The 17,813-nt window shown below is 31.9% G+C and overlaps 1 protein-coding gene across 18 annotated transcripts in view; it reads right to left on the bottom strand.

The window, feature by feature from the left end:
* The window catches only part of LOC130890976 (cytoplasmic dynein 1 intermediate chain), a 57,204-nt gene that overhangs the window by 25,337 nt on the left and 14,054 nt on the right, over positions 1-17,813 (bottom strand). For 7 of the 18 annotated variants that reach the window (XM_057795443.1, XM_057795447.1, XM_057795446.1 and 4 more), the window contains 2 exons: positions 10,536-10,556; positions 1,896-1,943 (listed from right to left, as the gene is read on the bottom strand). The exons of 1 other annotated variant lie outside the window; for it this stretch is intronic. In XM_057795443.1, the coding sequence (XP_057651426.1) occupies positions 1,896-1,943; positions 10,536-10,556 (69 nt within the window). The remainder of the gene's footprint in view (positions 1-1,895; positions 1,944-10,535; positions 10,557-17,813) is intronic. 10 more of the 18 variants (XM_057795450.1, XM_057795455.1, XM_057795453.1 and 7 more) reach the window with 2 other exon arrangements.

The raw sequence follows: 17,813 nt of genomic DNA, 5'->3' as shown, positions 1-17,813 counted from the left end.
TGAAATAAAACACTTTTGAATGGGTAATTGATAATAACTTTCATTTCTTTGGACGTTTTTCTTTGTAACAGCTTACTTTTCCACAGGGTTTTGACCGTAGTTTTTTTTAAACTCTTTTCTATATTTTCGTCCCAAATCCACAGCCCAATTTCTATCTAATTGATACTCTATATCATTGCAACAGTGCATAAATGCTTTCCTTACACATTTTTTACTGTAAACGGTATTTTTTGGTGTGACATTTTGAAATAATAAATATTTGAAACAGCCCATGGGAACTGTTTTCAGTATAATGTTGTTGTCTTCGATCAGATGACACATTAATTGATATCATTGGATCACTACTGAAGCAAAAAATTTTCTATGCAATATATTGATTGACCTCCTGCCTACTATGGTACGTTAAATAATGTGCGTCAGGATGCGGCACGTCAACGCATGTTTTGGTTTGGGCATCAGTTGAAATTCAACTCTTAAATCGTCATGTAAGGAAAAATGGGAAAATTTTTAATTATCACAGTGGAAATCGAGCTGGTTTATATAATAAACGGGGAGAGTACGATTTCCGTAGTGCCGTAATCTGCCAATGAATTAGGCTATATAAAACGAAAATGAAGAATATCGATATCTTGCTGTGTTTTCGAGATATCGATACTTAAAATCATAACCAAACAACTTAATACTTCGTCTATAATAAAGTTTTATCGCTTTAAATTCAACATGAGTCTTGTAATTTAACAAATAAAAGATTTTTTATTTATATATTTACTCTAATATTCCGATAATATATTATAAAAAGAACCGATTCCTGAAGCAAAAAGAGCAGTTATATATGACTTTCATCCCTCCGCTATAAATATTATGTAATTTACGGTGAATATAGAAATAGTTGAACCTTTTGTAACAAGAATTAATTGTTTATTAGAACCGTTTAAAAAATAAGAAAAATATTTAGCCATAATATGAGGATTCATCGATAATTGAATGTAGAAATCTGCTGTTTCGAGCTTATCTCAGCAATTTTTTGAAGATTTCATCGATAATTAAGTGTAGAAATCTGCTTATCAAGCAAGAAGTACGCTCAGAGTGCTCTCAAAGGCGGAAACCCGGTGACGTTATGTTAGGTGAGTTTAGATTCTTTCGATATCTATAAAACAAAACGAGATATTAAAAAATTTAATTTTTTATTTTCGACTTATTTTGGGTAGATTTACAAATTAGCATAGCCAAATCCTGGTGTCACGGAGATCGTACTCGTGCTTAATAAACGTCTCACTGCCTACAAAAACCCACATACACACGAAGATACTTGGAAAGAAGGGTCACATAAACTAAATTACTATTTCTTATTACGAACGAAAAACATTAATTTGGTATTTCATCACTCTAAAGTATTGGAATTATCGTTCAGATTAATACTACATATTCTCTACATTCAATTGTTAAATGATTTATAGGATGAATCCAGTATCTTGCAGGCCTCTTATCTTAATAAATGTATAATTAGTGTATACACCATATTATTTGCTGCCTAAAAAGTAAAGCGTCGTGCTTAATGAGTAGACTCGCATGTTATTGGACGTTTACCGTTGCCTGTCGTATCTGGTGTACTTCAACGTGCCGCACGCCACCGGACCCAGTGGACTCCGGACTTTAGATTAAGCAAACAAAAGCCAGGACAACGTGCTGAATGATTTGAGAACAATGACAGTTACCGGTAGGGGTATCATTGTCAGGGAACGTATGGTTTGAATCGAGAATGTAAGTAGGTATACAAATAAATACCATTTAAGCATTTCTAGCATTTAATTGGTGAGATAGTTAACTTGAATCTTGAGCTACATATTCAGTAGAGGTGAAAAGTAAATAAAAAAATTGCTCTAAGCGCAACCTACCTGTAAACTCATCCTCCCATTCTAAACCAGGATTAAGATTGTACTCGTCTTGATAAAAAAAGAATAATCAAATATTAGGATCCGGAAGGACGAAAATAAACAATTTAATTTTTTCTTTTGATTATTTCAATATTAGAATTAACCCGATAAGACGATGACGTTAAGAATATACAAAATCAATCTGTTAATTTTGAATTGTACTAAAGCTAAAAAATCTTTAAATTTAATTTAATTTAACGCTTATCATGCCAAGCTTACATTTCCAGTTCAATTTTTAATTACCTAGTTTGTTCGTGGAAACAATTCAGGTATTGATCATTATTACAAAATAATAAACTTGTTGATGAAAATTTTGCACAAAAACTAAAACAAAGTTATTTGAACTAAAAAATTTAATACTTGAATTACGTTATGATCGTTACCATAAATTATTTTATAAAGTGAAATTTTGATCACATCCTAGTCAATTCACTTATATCTGAGCAATCTCCAGACAGAAACGACTACACCATGAAACTTTTAAGCCTTGCCTACACTAGGAGTCTAGTTATTACACATTTATGTAACAAATCACTATAAGAATTTTAGTTTTATTTGGTGAGCATTATTTCGTTGAAAATATTGAGAAAATATTTAACAGAGAAGCAACTTATGATTGCATGTATCAAAAGCCAACTAAGTATTTTATATAATGATTTGATTCCAATATTTGAAACGTCCAATATTCTAAAAAACAAGATGGATGGAGGGGTTTTATGGAATGGCCACCCGACCACCCGATACGAGTTCGTTGGACTATTTCCTTAATTAAAAAAATGTCGTTTATAAAACAAAACCTGCCAATTCTCTTGAACTAGAAAAATTACTAGTAAGTAAAGAAGTGGACATATGTCAAAAACTGTATTAAGAGTTTTAAAAATTGGATGGTTTATATGAAGCTTCATTATTGCAATTAGGTATCAGGAACGTTAATTAAAAAGATAAGTAATCAGTATTTCTTAAGAATTTTGAAAAAATTTCCAATATATAAGTTCATCATAACCAGAAAAACGATAAATCGGATCCCAATATCCGTCAAAATGGCGGATTATATAGGTAATTCGGTCACTTGGCTATGCCAGAAAATATTGCTCCTAACCTCAACACCCAACATACGAGTTTGGAGTGTTGGTGATATTTTATGTCCAGAGAGGACCAAATCCTGAGCCACAGTGCCAGCCTTCTTTATAAAAACAGTTTGATGCTAGTGATATGTTGCTATCTACGATTTGAGTGCTATCCGGGTTTATTGGGGCGGCTGATTTGAACGGTGTCATCAGTGGGCTGTCGTCAGCGAAGCTATAGATCAGGTTTGGAGTTTTGTCGAGTAGATCGTTGTGGTAGAAGAGAAAGAGAGTAGGTGACAAGACGCATCCCTGGGGAACAACAGCGTTGACCTCAAACCTTTTGCGTCAATCTATAGCGACCTGGATGCATCGGTCTAGCTACTAAGCCAGATGATAAGTGAAGATGACAAACCGTACGATCTCAATTCATTCAGAAAGTTGACATGCCAAACTCTGTCCAGTCCGATTGCTTGGGACTCCTCATATTTCTCCATAGCTTTTGTCCATACGTTGGTAACATAGACCAGCAGATCCACGGTTGATCTATGTTTACGAAAGCCGTATTGATGGTTGCTGATGCTAGTTGACGACTCTCCCCATAATCAATGGCTGGGACAAGCAATCGGTATGGTTGATCCGAGTGAGTTTCCAATTTGCAGGGAAGAGACCTCTTTTATATACCTTTTTTTATTTGAGTGTAACTGGGTCAGGGGCGAAAGAATGCGATCAATCTTCGTACTCTAAACATTCGCATCTTTGCTTCTATATTTTGACTCCGTGCTGCGTAAGTTCCAATAAAATAACACTTTTAAAGTGCTACGATAAAAATTCAATTCTTTAGACTAAAATTGCACGGCTTTGACATGTTTTAAAATTTTGTACACAACAGGAAATACTTGGGACTAAAAAATTAGTATTCAAACATATTTTGTTAACATATGGCAAAGCACACACATATTATGAAAGTTGTTGATGGGATAATGGATGAATACAATATACTAGTACTACTAAAATTGACGTTAACGCAAATACTGAAAGCTGGGCTTTTATACTGATGTACATCTGACACTATCTGTTGAAATAATTAAATTGGCTAGGTGTAGTCGGGTTTTCACTCCATTGTTTTCACTATATTGTTCCAACAAACGTCTTTCTAATACGATTGGAGTATAAGAAATTACTTTCAATAATTCAATATAGAGCATAAAGTCGTTTCACATAGTTTAATACAGTTTAAGTCGGCATAAGTCATGCAAAAAATTTGCTTAAAAGAATAATGCGGCGTCAAAATGAATTTATTAAAAGAAATTACAAAAAGGATTGCTGTAAGTGTTCAAATTGATGCCCATCTTGATCGAAGCATGTCAAGCTGACCGCGAAGAGAAATTTTCCTTCAATTGCAGTTCGGTGGTCATCTTGAAAAAACGCGGTCCTTGAGAAAGCCCCATAGGAAGAAATCACAGAGTGTGAGTTCACGTGATCCTACGGGCCTCTTACCGAATCCTCGTTTGCCTATCTATATTCCATCCGGAATGAAATCACTGATGTTCCCGAATTTTGGATCGTTGTACATTTGTCCACGTAAATTTTCGAGCATTTACAGATAACTTTGGCCCGTCACATGACCCTCAAACAAGTATGGACACACGAGACTTCCCGTATGGATACATGCCCACAAATACATCCCGAGCAAGACGATTTTTCGAGAACTTTGCCTGACTTATGCCGACCTCTATCCAATAAATGTGAAGGTTCGAAAACACTTTTTATTCTTTATTCAAAATAAAGTATTGGAAGCATTAAAGTTTTACGAAACTTTTCAAGAGCTAGACAGGTTTATTCCCTTATGATTCGCATAATTAATATGGATGAAACTAAACTAAATATTTGGATACTATAAGACATATAAATTATGCTGCAAAGTAAAGTGGTGCGTTACATCGATATAATTCAAAAATCGATTCAATAGTTTAATACTAACATCGGCGATCCGATTTAGACCTAACATCGATTGCGATTTGCAATTTGTGATGGTAGTTTCAAGTTTTTGTTTCAAGAAATGAGCGAAAATGATTCATGTTTGGCTTCTAAATTGAAGACCCACTAATTAGACAATAGACGCATTAAAGATCGTCGGCAAGAAACGAGTGACTTATTAAGGTACTTACAAAATCCTCATATTGAGACTATTGAGAGTGATAATTCGAGCGACGGTCTCAAAGAATAAAACAGGTTATAAAAAAGCAGATTATTACGTTAACTGAAAGGATAAGAAACAACTGCTAGATTGAAGAAGAAGGTTAAGGGGAAGTTGAGATGCAAAATGATTCGAGAGTAATAGAACTGATTTATCATTAGAAGAAAAACTACAGCTCGTCATATAATTCAATATGAAAAGATTATCATCAGACACATTTAACAAAAGCGTCTAAAATTATCAAACAGGAAATGAGTAAACTAAGAAATATTTAAAAAGACTTGAACTTGAGCGAACTTTTCCAGCAGCTGCATATTTGCCCAATGAGCTGAGGAGCTAACTTGGAGATGAAACTTGGATGGATTATTATTTCTAAGATATTATTTTCGCAATCCAAAGAAGTAATACACGCTCATTTCAACTACTCAAAGTTATGTCACGACACATGTGGTACGTTAACAGGTTAAGAGTTCGAAGTTCTGTATTTTGCCAAAATAAAAAGAGATTCTTAGTTCAGTAAACTGGAATTATCCCGGGAATGCCTGTATGCAATTGTGTATTCCCGGGATTAGAAAGAAAAAAGGTCCGGGATCAAATCCTCTACTTGCATAATCTAATGACATTTAGCTGTTTTTTCAAAAATCATGTCGAAAATGAGTTCCATAAAATGTTTTTACAAATAATTCCATCTAAATATATCGTCGATTAGCTGAATGTTAATAGTTTCATATGTTTGCTAAAACTCCTAAATTAACTTGAAGATTAAGTAACTAAACTACTCCATCAAAGTAGAGAGTATCTTTGGTTCTAAATTTGAAAGTTTGGAAATAATGTAAAACACACGAGACACAAAAATTTTTAAATTGTAAACCGCGAGAATCTCTAATTAGTTAAAATAGAATAATCCTAATCAAGAATCAACCTATCCATTATCTACCCCAAATTTCAAAAGGTACTAACATCGAAGCCATATTGTAGCGAATTATTTTCTTTCCTCATAAATTTTGCATATGAGATTTTTTTAGGGTATCTAACACTCTCAGAATACCCTGATTTCTTAAAAATAAGTTATTTTTTGATAATTATATATATAATAAATAACACACTCTATAATATTGAACGATGTAATAAAAGTTTGACATCATAAGCATATTTTTTTCATCTGAATAATCTTGTATATTGTCATTAAATTAATAATAGTAGTTATCATGCAATTAGTAAGCGTTAGTTATTAGAGTTAGTTTTATATTTACATACATTCGGTAACTCACGATTAAAAATGGTGGGCAAAGTGAAATTTTACAAAAACCTCTGGTTTTTTTCAAACACAGACAAAGCATTGTAGACAAAAGCTATTAGTATACATGTGCTCCTCGTTCCCAAGAAAAACATTGTGCTTCTAGATACAAAGTCTATATAGAAAATTAATTTTCAGTAACGTTTCCTAAATTTCTTTGTCTTCGAAAAAATAGCGGACATTTACCACAATTAAGCTAATTTTTATGGATATCTAGATACATACTTGCCATTTTGAAATTTGATAATCGAAGCTTATGTAATCAAAATTATATTTCCGTTTATAATATTAAAATCAAAATTTGTTGAGATAAAATATAATAAATAATATAAATAATAATAAATTGAATAAACGATACATGTTAAAATCTTCAGGTTTTGGAAAAATTGTTAGACTTAACCTTTGAAATGGTGGTCTTTGTTTTAGAAACTTGACTTGAACTGATATATGTATTTACTAATGGGAACTTTAAAATCGTGATTCAAATTTGAATTTGGGGAAAATTATAAACATGAACATTGAATTGGTTGTTTTTTTCACTTCGAATTACTATTCTTGAAAATTGATGGACATAAACGTTGAAATAATGGTTTAAAATTTCACTATTCTGGTACATTTTTATACGTAAACTTTGAAATGATGGGTTAATATCCCATTTTCATCAGAAATTTCACTTGTCCGGTAAAGCTGTAGACTTTCAAATTATAATTTCAGTTAGCCGTTTCTTTTCAAAAACTCTTAATTTTGTGGGAAAATGTGAGAAGTAAATTTTGAAATGGTAATTTAAGTTAGTGTTTTCTTTGAGAAAGTCTACTTTTCTGTGAAATTTTGAACGTAAATATTGTAAAGGTGGTTTGAGTATTTTCTGTTTACTGTAAATTTTTAAGCGAAATGTTGGGTTTAGTTCAGCTTTTCATCGAAATTTCCAGTTTTTTTAGAGGATTATTGACATTAACTTTGAAATGGTTGGTTAAGTTCTTTTGATCTGAAATTTCACCTTTCTCGTAAATTTTTAGTCTTTAACTTTGAAATGGTTGGTTAAGTTTATCTTTTCATCTAACATTTCACTACTCAAAAAAATTTTTAGACGTAATTATGAGAATGACAATTTAAGTAAAACTTTCCTTCTATAAATTCTACTTTTCTGGGAAAATGTTAGACGTAAACTTTGAAATGGTGGTACAACTTTATCAATTCATTTTCAGCCTCATTTTTATAAAAATTTATAGATGTGAACTTGAACTTTGAAATGCTGATTGAAGTTTGAACACTAAAATATTAGACGTGAACATTAAAATGATGGTATAATTTAGTCTTTTTATTTAAAATTTGATTCAATATTGAATTTTTAGACGTAAACTTTCAAATGTAGTTTGTTTTTTCTCTAAATGCTATAGACGTAAGCTTTGAAATTTATCTTTTCATCTAAACTTTACTTGTCTGGCACATTGTTGGACGAAAACTTTGAGCTGATGATTCAAGTCAATCTAAAATCTGAATTGTCTGTCTTCATATTTATATAAATCAACGAATTTTCATATTATTTATTTCCAGTAAATTATCTTTGTTAGAAAAAAAAATGACTATAAAGTTTAAAATCCAACCTCACAGAACGCGGAATTTAACAGCAATAACAAAAAATATTCACAAGAAAATTAATTTTAATCAAATAAGCTTCGTACCGTTGACACACGACTGAATATAACCACTCCCTCTATTACCCAACTACTTTACAGAAGGCCTTGCACTGGAATACACTTTTTTCGTATAAAACTCATACTAGACATCTTACAACACTTTTTCTTAATATAAATAATATATAGATTCAAGTATTTTTCATACAAAAATAAATTTATTATTCAAGTTACTTTATAAGGACACACATTCGAATTATATTAATTAATACCTATATTAAAATTAATCTTAAAAAAGATATCACTCTATATGAATTTGACGTTTCCTCTTCATACGAAATTAAATTGATTTAGTTTAAAAATATTTCAGTTAACTAACCCAAAGTGACTCTTTATGAAACGGTTTAAATTACTAATGCTAAAAAGATCTTTCTTTTTCTCTAATGAGTGGTTAATAAGTGATAAAAGTCGTTTCAATGACTCCAACGGATGACTTTATGAGTGACGACTGTTTACCGATAGCATTTATGCATTGCTTGTCGTTTCAAGTGCATAAAATATACGAGATATGTCTCAAAAGTTTAGTGAATGACATAAAGAGAAACAAAACAGAAGATACAAATAAATTACCTTTATCAGACCTCAAAGTAATCGCCGTTGTACACAAAAGACTTTTGATAACATTCATAAAACTTCTGGAAACTCACGAAATCTATCAAACGTCGGCCGTAAAACGTGCCCTTTTTAAATCTCCTTCAAGAGGGAAAACAGAAAGGAGTCCACAGGCGCCTGATCAGGGGAGTACGGTGGATGGACGAGAACAGTTAGTGCCGTTTTACATGAAGCGCATATGTTAACACTTCGTTCGGCGGGCCTACGTCGAGCCTGTGCTCTTCATAGTACGATAGATGAGTTCTCAGCCTCATACAGTAGAGTTCGTTCGCAAAAATCTTTTTTAACAATATTTCAAATCGACTTTAGCGTTGTTGAAATTTTTGACCAAAGAAGGATTAACCAAAACGGAATGGGGGCTGTTTACGGTGAATTGTCTCTATCATTTTCAACAATTAAAAATTTCGCTGCGGATGAGAAACATAAAAAGTTGATCCACGTCAAAAAATCATCACAAATCACACGGCTTCGCTTTCCAAGGATACAGTACACGAATGTGGTTTAACATGGCTCCGTCCGCTATACGAAAGTAAAAAAATTTCATTCCGTCTTTTCGTAGTTTAGATTATAAGATGACAAAAACATCTACTAAAATCCTTTCACAATGATCAGCACTAACGATTCGTCCCGACTATACGCTCCTGTGAAAGGGCAGAAACGCGACGTTGAGCCAAGAATTAGCACATTCGGATTGCAGAGAGATTAGATGTGCAGTATCACCTACTGTCCAGCCTGCTTAACTGTGGATGGATACGCCGTAGTAATATAATTTTTTCGTAGAATACGGCGTTCATTGACTCACAGGAACAAATTCCTGATGGATGTTTCCATCGTTGTCGAAGAAGGCGATCAACATTGTTCTTAAACTTTTAACAGCGATACATTTTGGATCGTAATCCTATCGATCCGGATCGAACCGGTATCACCAAGTCTAACCCTCTGTGACGATGTTTTACAAAAAGGATAGATACCGATCTAACAAGGTAACGAAATCTCTCTGATCGTCTGATAGCATATGCGGTACAAATCAGACACAGATCTTCCTCTTATTCAAATTTTAACTGACCATAGTGTAAACCTTGTTCTCACAAATTCATCAATTGTAGAGATAGTCACCGATCTAGTACCAACATCTTTTGTTTGATGTTCTGCTCTTCAACCATGTTTCGTCTTCAGTCGTTTCTGTAACGTCGCTAAAACATTAAAACCATGGGTATATATTCTGGTAACGGCTCGTCTCGTATACCTTCACCATTTCATGTGCCTCCGTAGGCGTTTTTCATTATTTGCAACCGTGGCCATTAGGCCACACATTGCTCCATTGTACAGTGACCCTGATTGGGTTCGATTACCCAATCTTTCTCATGACAGCCGATGTTTTCATCTAGGTGGCCCTTCTTGACAAGTGTCTGGATCGCCATGTGCAAGTGCGAAATCATTCGGCGAATTTTTAAGACACATCTCGTATTTTCAACTCTATACATGTGTCAGGTTGAAATTATTACAATAAAATGATTTTGTAAAAGTTACTAGTTACTATAATTTGTTTTTAGCATGAAGTCACTTTGAATTGTAACCTAAACTACTATTTTTCGAAAATTATTCGTCCAATAGAATTACAAGAATATTTTGAGATTATCCCGATGGGTATTTTACCATAAATATATTTTTCACAGAAAGTTGATAAAGATGGAAGGTTTGTTGGTATAAGCGTAAAAAATAAAATAAACTTACCGTAATAATCGGTCGCATGTGCTGGGAGAAATAAAAAAGTTTGTTAAAAACTAAAAAAAAATTGCTACATTTCGTTTCAATATCAAAAATAATATCACATTATGAGAATATTCCTATTATATCATTTATGATAAATATATTTTGAACAGGGATGTATATCATTTTGAAACTTAATTCCGTCGGTATTTATGTCTTTTCAATGACTGAGACGCATTTTAGTGATAAATGAGCACCATAAACTACTTTTTATATTGTTGCAGTATTTTATATGCATATAATAAATTATTTTACCATAGGCCTGTGTCCGTAGCAAATAATTGATTTTGTAAGAAAATTACAGTGGGATTGAAAAGATTTAAAAGAAGTCAACAAATAAACTAATTTTTATTAGATTGCGGCAATTCTCGTTTAAGCAGCTTCAGTTTGTAATTACTTTTTAGGCAAGGCGTAAATTAGAAATCGAATAGCACGTGTGAGGTATCGTGAGAATTGTTTTCAAATAGGAAACTGTGGGATCTGGATTTGATTGGCAGTTCGCGATTAGCCGGCATCAAAAAATGTCTTACATTTTTGAAAATCGAACAAAACAATTGTTATTGAACTTAAGTTTTGAATCAGAATCGGTTATTGCTGAGGAGGAAATGTGTTCTTCAACTGTTTATCGACATAATACAAAACCGAAAAGGCTATTTTTAAACATTTGTTGTTAAAATAGTAGTAGAATTCAATGGAAAATACAGTTTATCGGTTTCGATAAAGTTGAGGTGGGCCGATAATAATGTTTGTTGTTAAGAAGCCGATATAGATAATAAGAAAAGTAATTGATTATTCAATCACATTAAAAAAGGTCAAAATCAAATCTATTACAAAGTTCAAAAAAATATACCGTTCGAAACACTGAAACAATGAAATCCGCGGCTCAAAAACTAAGAACTGAAATTTATATGAGCGTTATAAAGGAATACTTCAACATAACTTTAAACATTTTGTAAAAAGCAGATAGAGCGGCCATAAAGTTGGATTTAAAATCTACAATGTCATAAGACTAAAAAAATATTTCTGATTTGAATCGGTTTTTTTAAACGGGCGTAAATCCATTTTTTTCGATTTTCAAGTTGATGGTTTTGTAGTTTAAACATCAGTATACATCGATTTTTGTTAAAAGGGCGATTTAATTATGAGTGAAAATGGGTCAAATCAGCATTTTAATTTATTTTAAAAGGGTGCAAGTTCAAAAGAGTTTTTTTAAAAAGGTTCAAGTCCACTTCCTCTATGGATTCTGTTGTTTGATTTCTAAAATTCCCTTTAGAAATTATACTACGTGAGACATTTGTCGGTTAATTGCTGTTAATAGCACGAAAAAGCCCTATTGAGGTTTTCTCTTTTATGAATACCTAAAATCAGTACAACGCCAATACACTGAACTCCGTCTGTTCAAGTTATAACTGTTCATTTTACAAAACTCATCACGGTTTAATAAGTTCACTGTTCATGAGGTTACATCTGACATAATTTTAGATTTCAAGAAATGGCAAAATATGTTTTACAAAAAATCGTGTATATCACAAGAAACGAAAGGAAAAAACGCAGATAAGAAGGATAAAACGTACTTTCAGATTAGTACTCTCTTTATGTTCGTTTATGAATCTAAGTAAAAAAAATGTGTTGAAGCCCTACAATACCCTACAATAAATGATATTATTCATCACAAGTTTTTACTGGCTAAGACAAAAGCAGATACTCTCTCCCTACCTTCGGTTAAGGCTTATAAAGGTCGCGTGCCAATAAAAACTGCAAAAATGGAAGATATTAAAAAACTGAAAGCCTACATTCCAAACGAGCATCGGGGATTTTTCAATGAAATTTGTGACTGGCCAACTAATGACAGATCTTAAGAGATTACCAGCGATTTCCAGGTTGAAGAAACCAACGATGACCCATAAATCAGAAATATGGCTTCAATCTACATCTTTTATTTTTCCTTTCTCTTTTAAAATCATTTAAGTAATTTTACCATCTTTTTAGTAAATTGTAAATATTGTCTTACAATAAAAATAACAGTTTTGACTTGAAATTAAATGGTTTTTTATCTCCCTGCAACCTTTTTTAAAGGGCCATAGATTTTTAGAGCTATATAACTAAATTATGGATAAAGATACAAATGTACAATTTTAAATCATGTTGTGAATTGAATTTCTTTACATGTTGAAATTTTTTGAAAAATATTTTGATTTAAACAGTTTTTTTTAGTTTTCCGAAAGTTTACTTTCTTAGACTAACGCCCGTTTAAAAAAAACCGATTGATATTGTCTTTAAGTTAAGTTTCCGGCTTGTATTATGATCATGGAATCCATGTCTGGTAGTGAAGTAGAAGTCTCTAATTGAAGACATGTTTTCAAATGATAATGAATATATTTTCCAACGAGATAGAGTAATATGGCTGAAAAGTATATACCAGTTTTTAAATGGACATCCAATAGTCAAGAACTATTGCCGATATAAACCATGTGCCAAAACATGAAAAAGAAAATTCGAAAAGAACGTTCCGGAATTGCCAGCTCACCTCCAAGAAATTTAGAATGATTAACAAACGGTAATTGATAGTATACCAAAAGAAATTGAGGGAGAAATTTGGTTTCGTTGATTTTTAAAAATCAGCTTTTTATTCATAAAATATTCCTTTCCTGACACCATAGCGACAAAAAAACTTGACAAAACGATATATTCCTTTAGCTGCTTATCATAATGCCAAAAGAATCGAAAAGCGATTTCATTGTTTTAAGAATGCGAATCGAAAATTCCCTCTAATTGATGTTTGTTCTAAAAGGTGTTTTGCAATTTTTATTTTGCTAGGGAGAATGGGAGAAGTAACTTACATCAGATTGGCAGAATTGTTGAATTTAACAACGATTTAGTATTTAGTGTGATAAATTTTAGATCAAAATTGAACAAATATATTCATTGAAGTTCATGACTTAATTGAAAAAACGGAATCATAGAACAACTTCCCAATGAGAAAATAATGAAAAATGTTTATTTACAGGATAGATCAATTGAGTAGAGTGTTGCCACTTCAAAGTTACCATCGGAGGTAGGTATGATGAGTGAAAATTAGTTTTCTGTAAAAATGCGATAAAAGAATGTTAACATAATAAAAAATTAATTCATAGGTTTCAAACCAAACCGTTTGAGTACTGCAATTTTCGTTTAAATGTCTTACATATAAATATTCGAACAGTAGTTTATGGCTGACTATAATTTCCACTATTTCATTCATCTCTTGGCATCAGTGAAAAGACCTATAGGTAAAAAGAATAAAATCATCTATAACCATACGACTTTCCTTCACCAGCCAACGGATATTGTTAATGGGAAATAAAAGAAACACATTTGAAAAAATAACTATCCCTTCAATATACGGCTAATTATCTTTCAATTGTGTTTAGATTATTTACAGCGAGAAATTTCAAGAAACATCAATTTAATATGATTTCACAATAACTTTGTTAGAAATAAAGTAGGAATCATTCTGGTAACTGAAAATCAATCATCTATATTGTATATATTGTAGATATTATACCACAAAAGAATGAATTATTTTCAAAACTCGATTTATTCAAAACTGAATCGTTTAATAATCTTTGTTTCGTTATTAGAACAAAGTAATTCTCGCACGCATTTTCGTGTGAGAATAGACGATTTTTGGGAATTTTCTGTAATGGGTTGTTGCCCCTGAAAAACAGTTTCATTTTGATAGCTAACTGGACTGACAGTCATGTGTGAGAGTGATGTGAGGTAATTTCAATTTTAAGATATTATTTACAATAAATCATAAGTTTTTAGACAAAGTAAATGTGGTCATCAAATATGGACAAAATATACTGTAGCAAAGAAATTTATTAGAAGGACATAACCTTAAAATGAATGGATGGTTTAATATATTGAAATTTTTATGTGTCACTTTATAAACAGGTAAATTATTTATGGTAGTAGAGGTAACGCCCCGCAATTCTGGTGGTTTAAATTGAAATTCTTTACCCGACAAGATGTTTCTTTTTTGACCATTAAATTAAAGTAATATTTCCAAAATGAACTGTCAAACATCAGTACTACCAACCGACAATGTAATTTCCCTAATGTGTATTTTTTGCAATTTTCTATAAATGGATAAAGTTGAAACAGAGAAAATAGTATAAAACACTCGTAACAGAAGGTCATTGCAGTAACAGTTTCGATGAAACGAATGCTGGAATGAAAAGAAGGCGCGATTATTTCCACCAGCATATCGTTGCAGGCAGTCATTGTTTAGGTAAAATTATTTGTTTAGAATGCGGAGATTTTTCAGTAATGCCTTCTGAAACGATATTTAACACTCCTCGTTTTGTCTCCATTTCAGAAAAAATTGAACCGAGCCTATTAACAATAACTGAAAGATGCTGCCGCGTCACACACAGTGGTGCCTGATTTCGATTATCTACTTGGTGATTCTCAAACTACACAAGTTACAGGATCTAGGAGCAGCATGTTTCCCCCCTGCTCTACGATAGTACTAAGCCACACATCAGTCACACTGGGCAACAGACAAATTAGACCGTTATAAGTTATGAATTTTAAATAAGCATTGAAAACAGCTGTGATTACCAAGAAAGTTCCGGCTTCCTCGGAGATCTGGTAGATCAGTTTTAAAACTAAACGTAAGTAAAGATTAGATCAAAAATCATCTGCCTGCTTAAACAGTACATTTCTACCGTACTAAAAGTCATAAATAGCAATGCAATGATCGACCTAGAACATTTCCAGCTCTTTTCAAAAGAAACGCCAGATGGTATGGTATGGTACTACAAGCCATCCACAGTTTATAAAATTTTGTTGCAAGGTATTGAAATAGTGCAAAAGTAGATTATCCCAGTAGGCGTATTATCGGAAGAGGCACATGAATGTAGGAATAAGAATTACAAGACTTTCAAAATCAGAAACGCGCGAAAAATGTCTCGTATATCTACCAACGGAGACGTGTTTCACAAACTACTGGAGACTTCAGGTCCTTCTTGTTCGAACACGAGACCCGAACCAAAGGAAAAGCACCTGGAAATCAGTAATGCAACTAAGGAACTGTTAATTTAATTTACTTGGAATTGGAATCGTAAGTTTCGTTTCAAATTGAATCACTTTTGACTTTGATTTCATAGTTTTCTTATTTGCAAAACTCTCCAGTTTTTAAGCAGCATTAAATTTTGAGCATTATTCAATTTGAACATACACTTCAAATACTTTTTACATTGTGCGTCACCTGGTATAAAAAGCCAACTGGTGAGCCAAAAAGTTAATGTGCGGATCTTTTGTTCTTATTTTCATTCATAATACTTTTGAATAAATCGGGTTTTGAAAGTTGTGTAAATAATTTAAATAAATGGTGTGTGTATGCACTATGGTGAATTTGGAAATAATGTTTGGTAGTTAACAGGTTTTGGGATAAAAATAAAAATGGATTTTTATATTTATTCTAATCTGGTACTTTTTGTTTAATTCTTAGATATGTTTTATTATTTATTGATATATCAGTTTCAATTTTTAAAATTCCATTAGTTTTGAAAATAATCCGTATTCGTAAGCTAATTTTTATCATATACTATGACTATCTTTTAATTAAAAAACTGTGAAAATTAGTTATTCATATAATGAAGACCTATAGGTCATATATAGGGTTGCCACCCATACTTTATAATAAAGTATTATACATTATGTATAAAATACTTTATTTCGCATCTTCATGGAGAAATCACTTTATTAAACCAACTTTATAGTAAGATGTGTACATATAGGTCAAAAGTTTTTGCCCATCCCATAATCCATTTATTAAATTTCAAAATTCAAAATACTCTTCGACAAATTTCTCTTCAACCAAAAATAACATTGTCTGTTACTTGTTTATACAAGCGCACATTTATATTTTGTCGTTTATTGCGACAAGTTAAAACTTGCAAGTACAGTAAATACGGTTTACGCGATCTCTCTTTACGTTATTAAACGGTTTTTAAAATTCGCGCTAACTGACCTCGCTTTATGCGAACGCATTGATTGGTTACTTAGCGCATGATTGCATTCAACCAACGTGCACTACACACTCTGCTATTATTGACACACAGCGTCAGTCGGCGTTGTGTAACAGCCACATAAACATATCCGCTATTATTGATGCTCCCGCCAAGTGTGAATTGCGAAATGTGATTCGTTTTCTACAGGGTGAAGGCCATAGTGCTGCAGAAATCCATCGGAGAATGAGTCGTGTGTATGGGGAAAACATCATGTCTGATGGTGTTGTGAGTGAATGGCGTCGAAAGTTTAAAGATGGCCGTAATGATGTAATAGCAAAAAGCGAGACAAAAAAACAAAGAATTTCTAAATTTGATAAAGAATGAATTACTCATTTACTTTAATTTAATATTTAATTTATAATAATAATTAATATATAATTTAATTAATATATTTTAATTGTAGAAAAAAAAAGGTGGCAACCCTAGTCACACATAATAAAAATTAATGACGTATTCGTTTTCAAATTTGATACCAATATGACTAAAGTCCCTAATTCGTCATCATGTTGTTAGTAATGTTTTGATTGCATTCAAGTGAATTTCCTGTGCCAAATAAAATCATGGGATTGTTAAATAAGTAATTTAAACATAATTTTTCACAGCCACGTCCCAAATTTACTTATAAAATTAAATAGATTAACCAGAAAATAATTTATATGAACATAACCTCATTGTTTCACATTTCCTCAATCTCCATACTACTTTTAAAGTGTGGCAACGGTGTCAAATATGACGTGTATTAATTTTTATAGTGTAAGACCTATAGTTAGATGATTAAAAATATAATCTCAACTTCAATAATTGTGCTAATTGCTTAATATACCTACAAATTAAAATAAAATCTAAAATATTCCGCATTGAAAGACGATCAATGTTGTCAATATCTAATAATAGACCATTAGAATAAATTAAATAAATAAATAACAGGAAGTTTTAAGAATCAACTTGTGTATTCTGTTTATGGTGTATCAAGGCAATAATACATTATCTTAATTCTTCATTTATACATATCACGGATAAAATTATGAAGTGAATATTTAAAAAAAGGAAGAAGTAGGTGCACATGTTTGCTTTATTTAGTTATATGTTGTTAGGTTTGACCAATGTTGGTATTTAGTTTCCTACTTTCATATTAACAAGCTTAAAGAATTCTTCGATGATGTTGAATATTCTTTTCCAAATG

This window comes from Diorhabda carinulata, chromosome 2 (assembly GCF_026250575.1).
Source record: "Diorhabda carinulata isolate Delta chromosome 2, icDioCari1.1, whole genome shotgun sequence".
NCBI lineage: Eukaryota > Metazoa > Arthropoda > Insecta > Coleoptera > Chrysomelidae > Diorhabda > Diorhabda carinulata.
The sequence above is the reverse complement of the archived record's forward strand: the minus strand, read 5'-3'. Positions and strand labels throughout refer to the sequence as shown.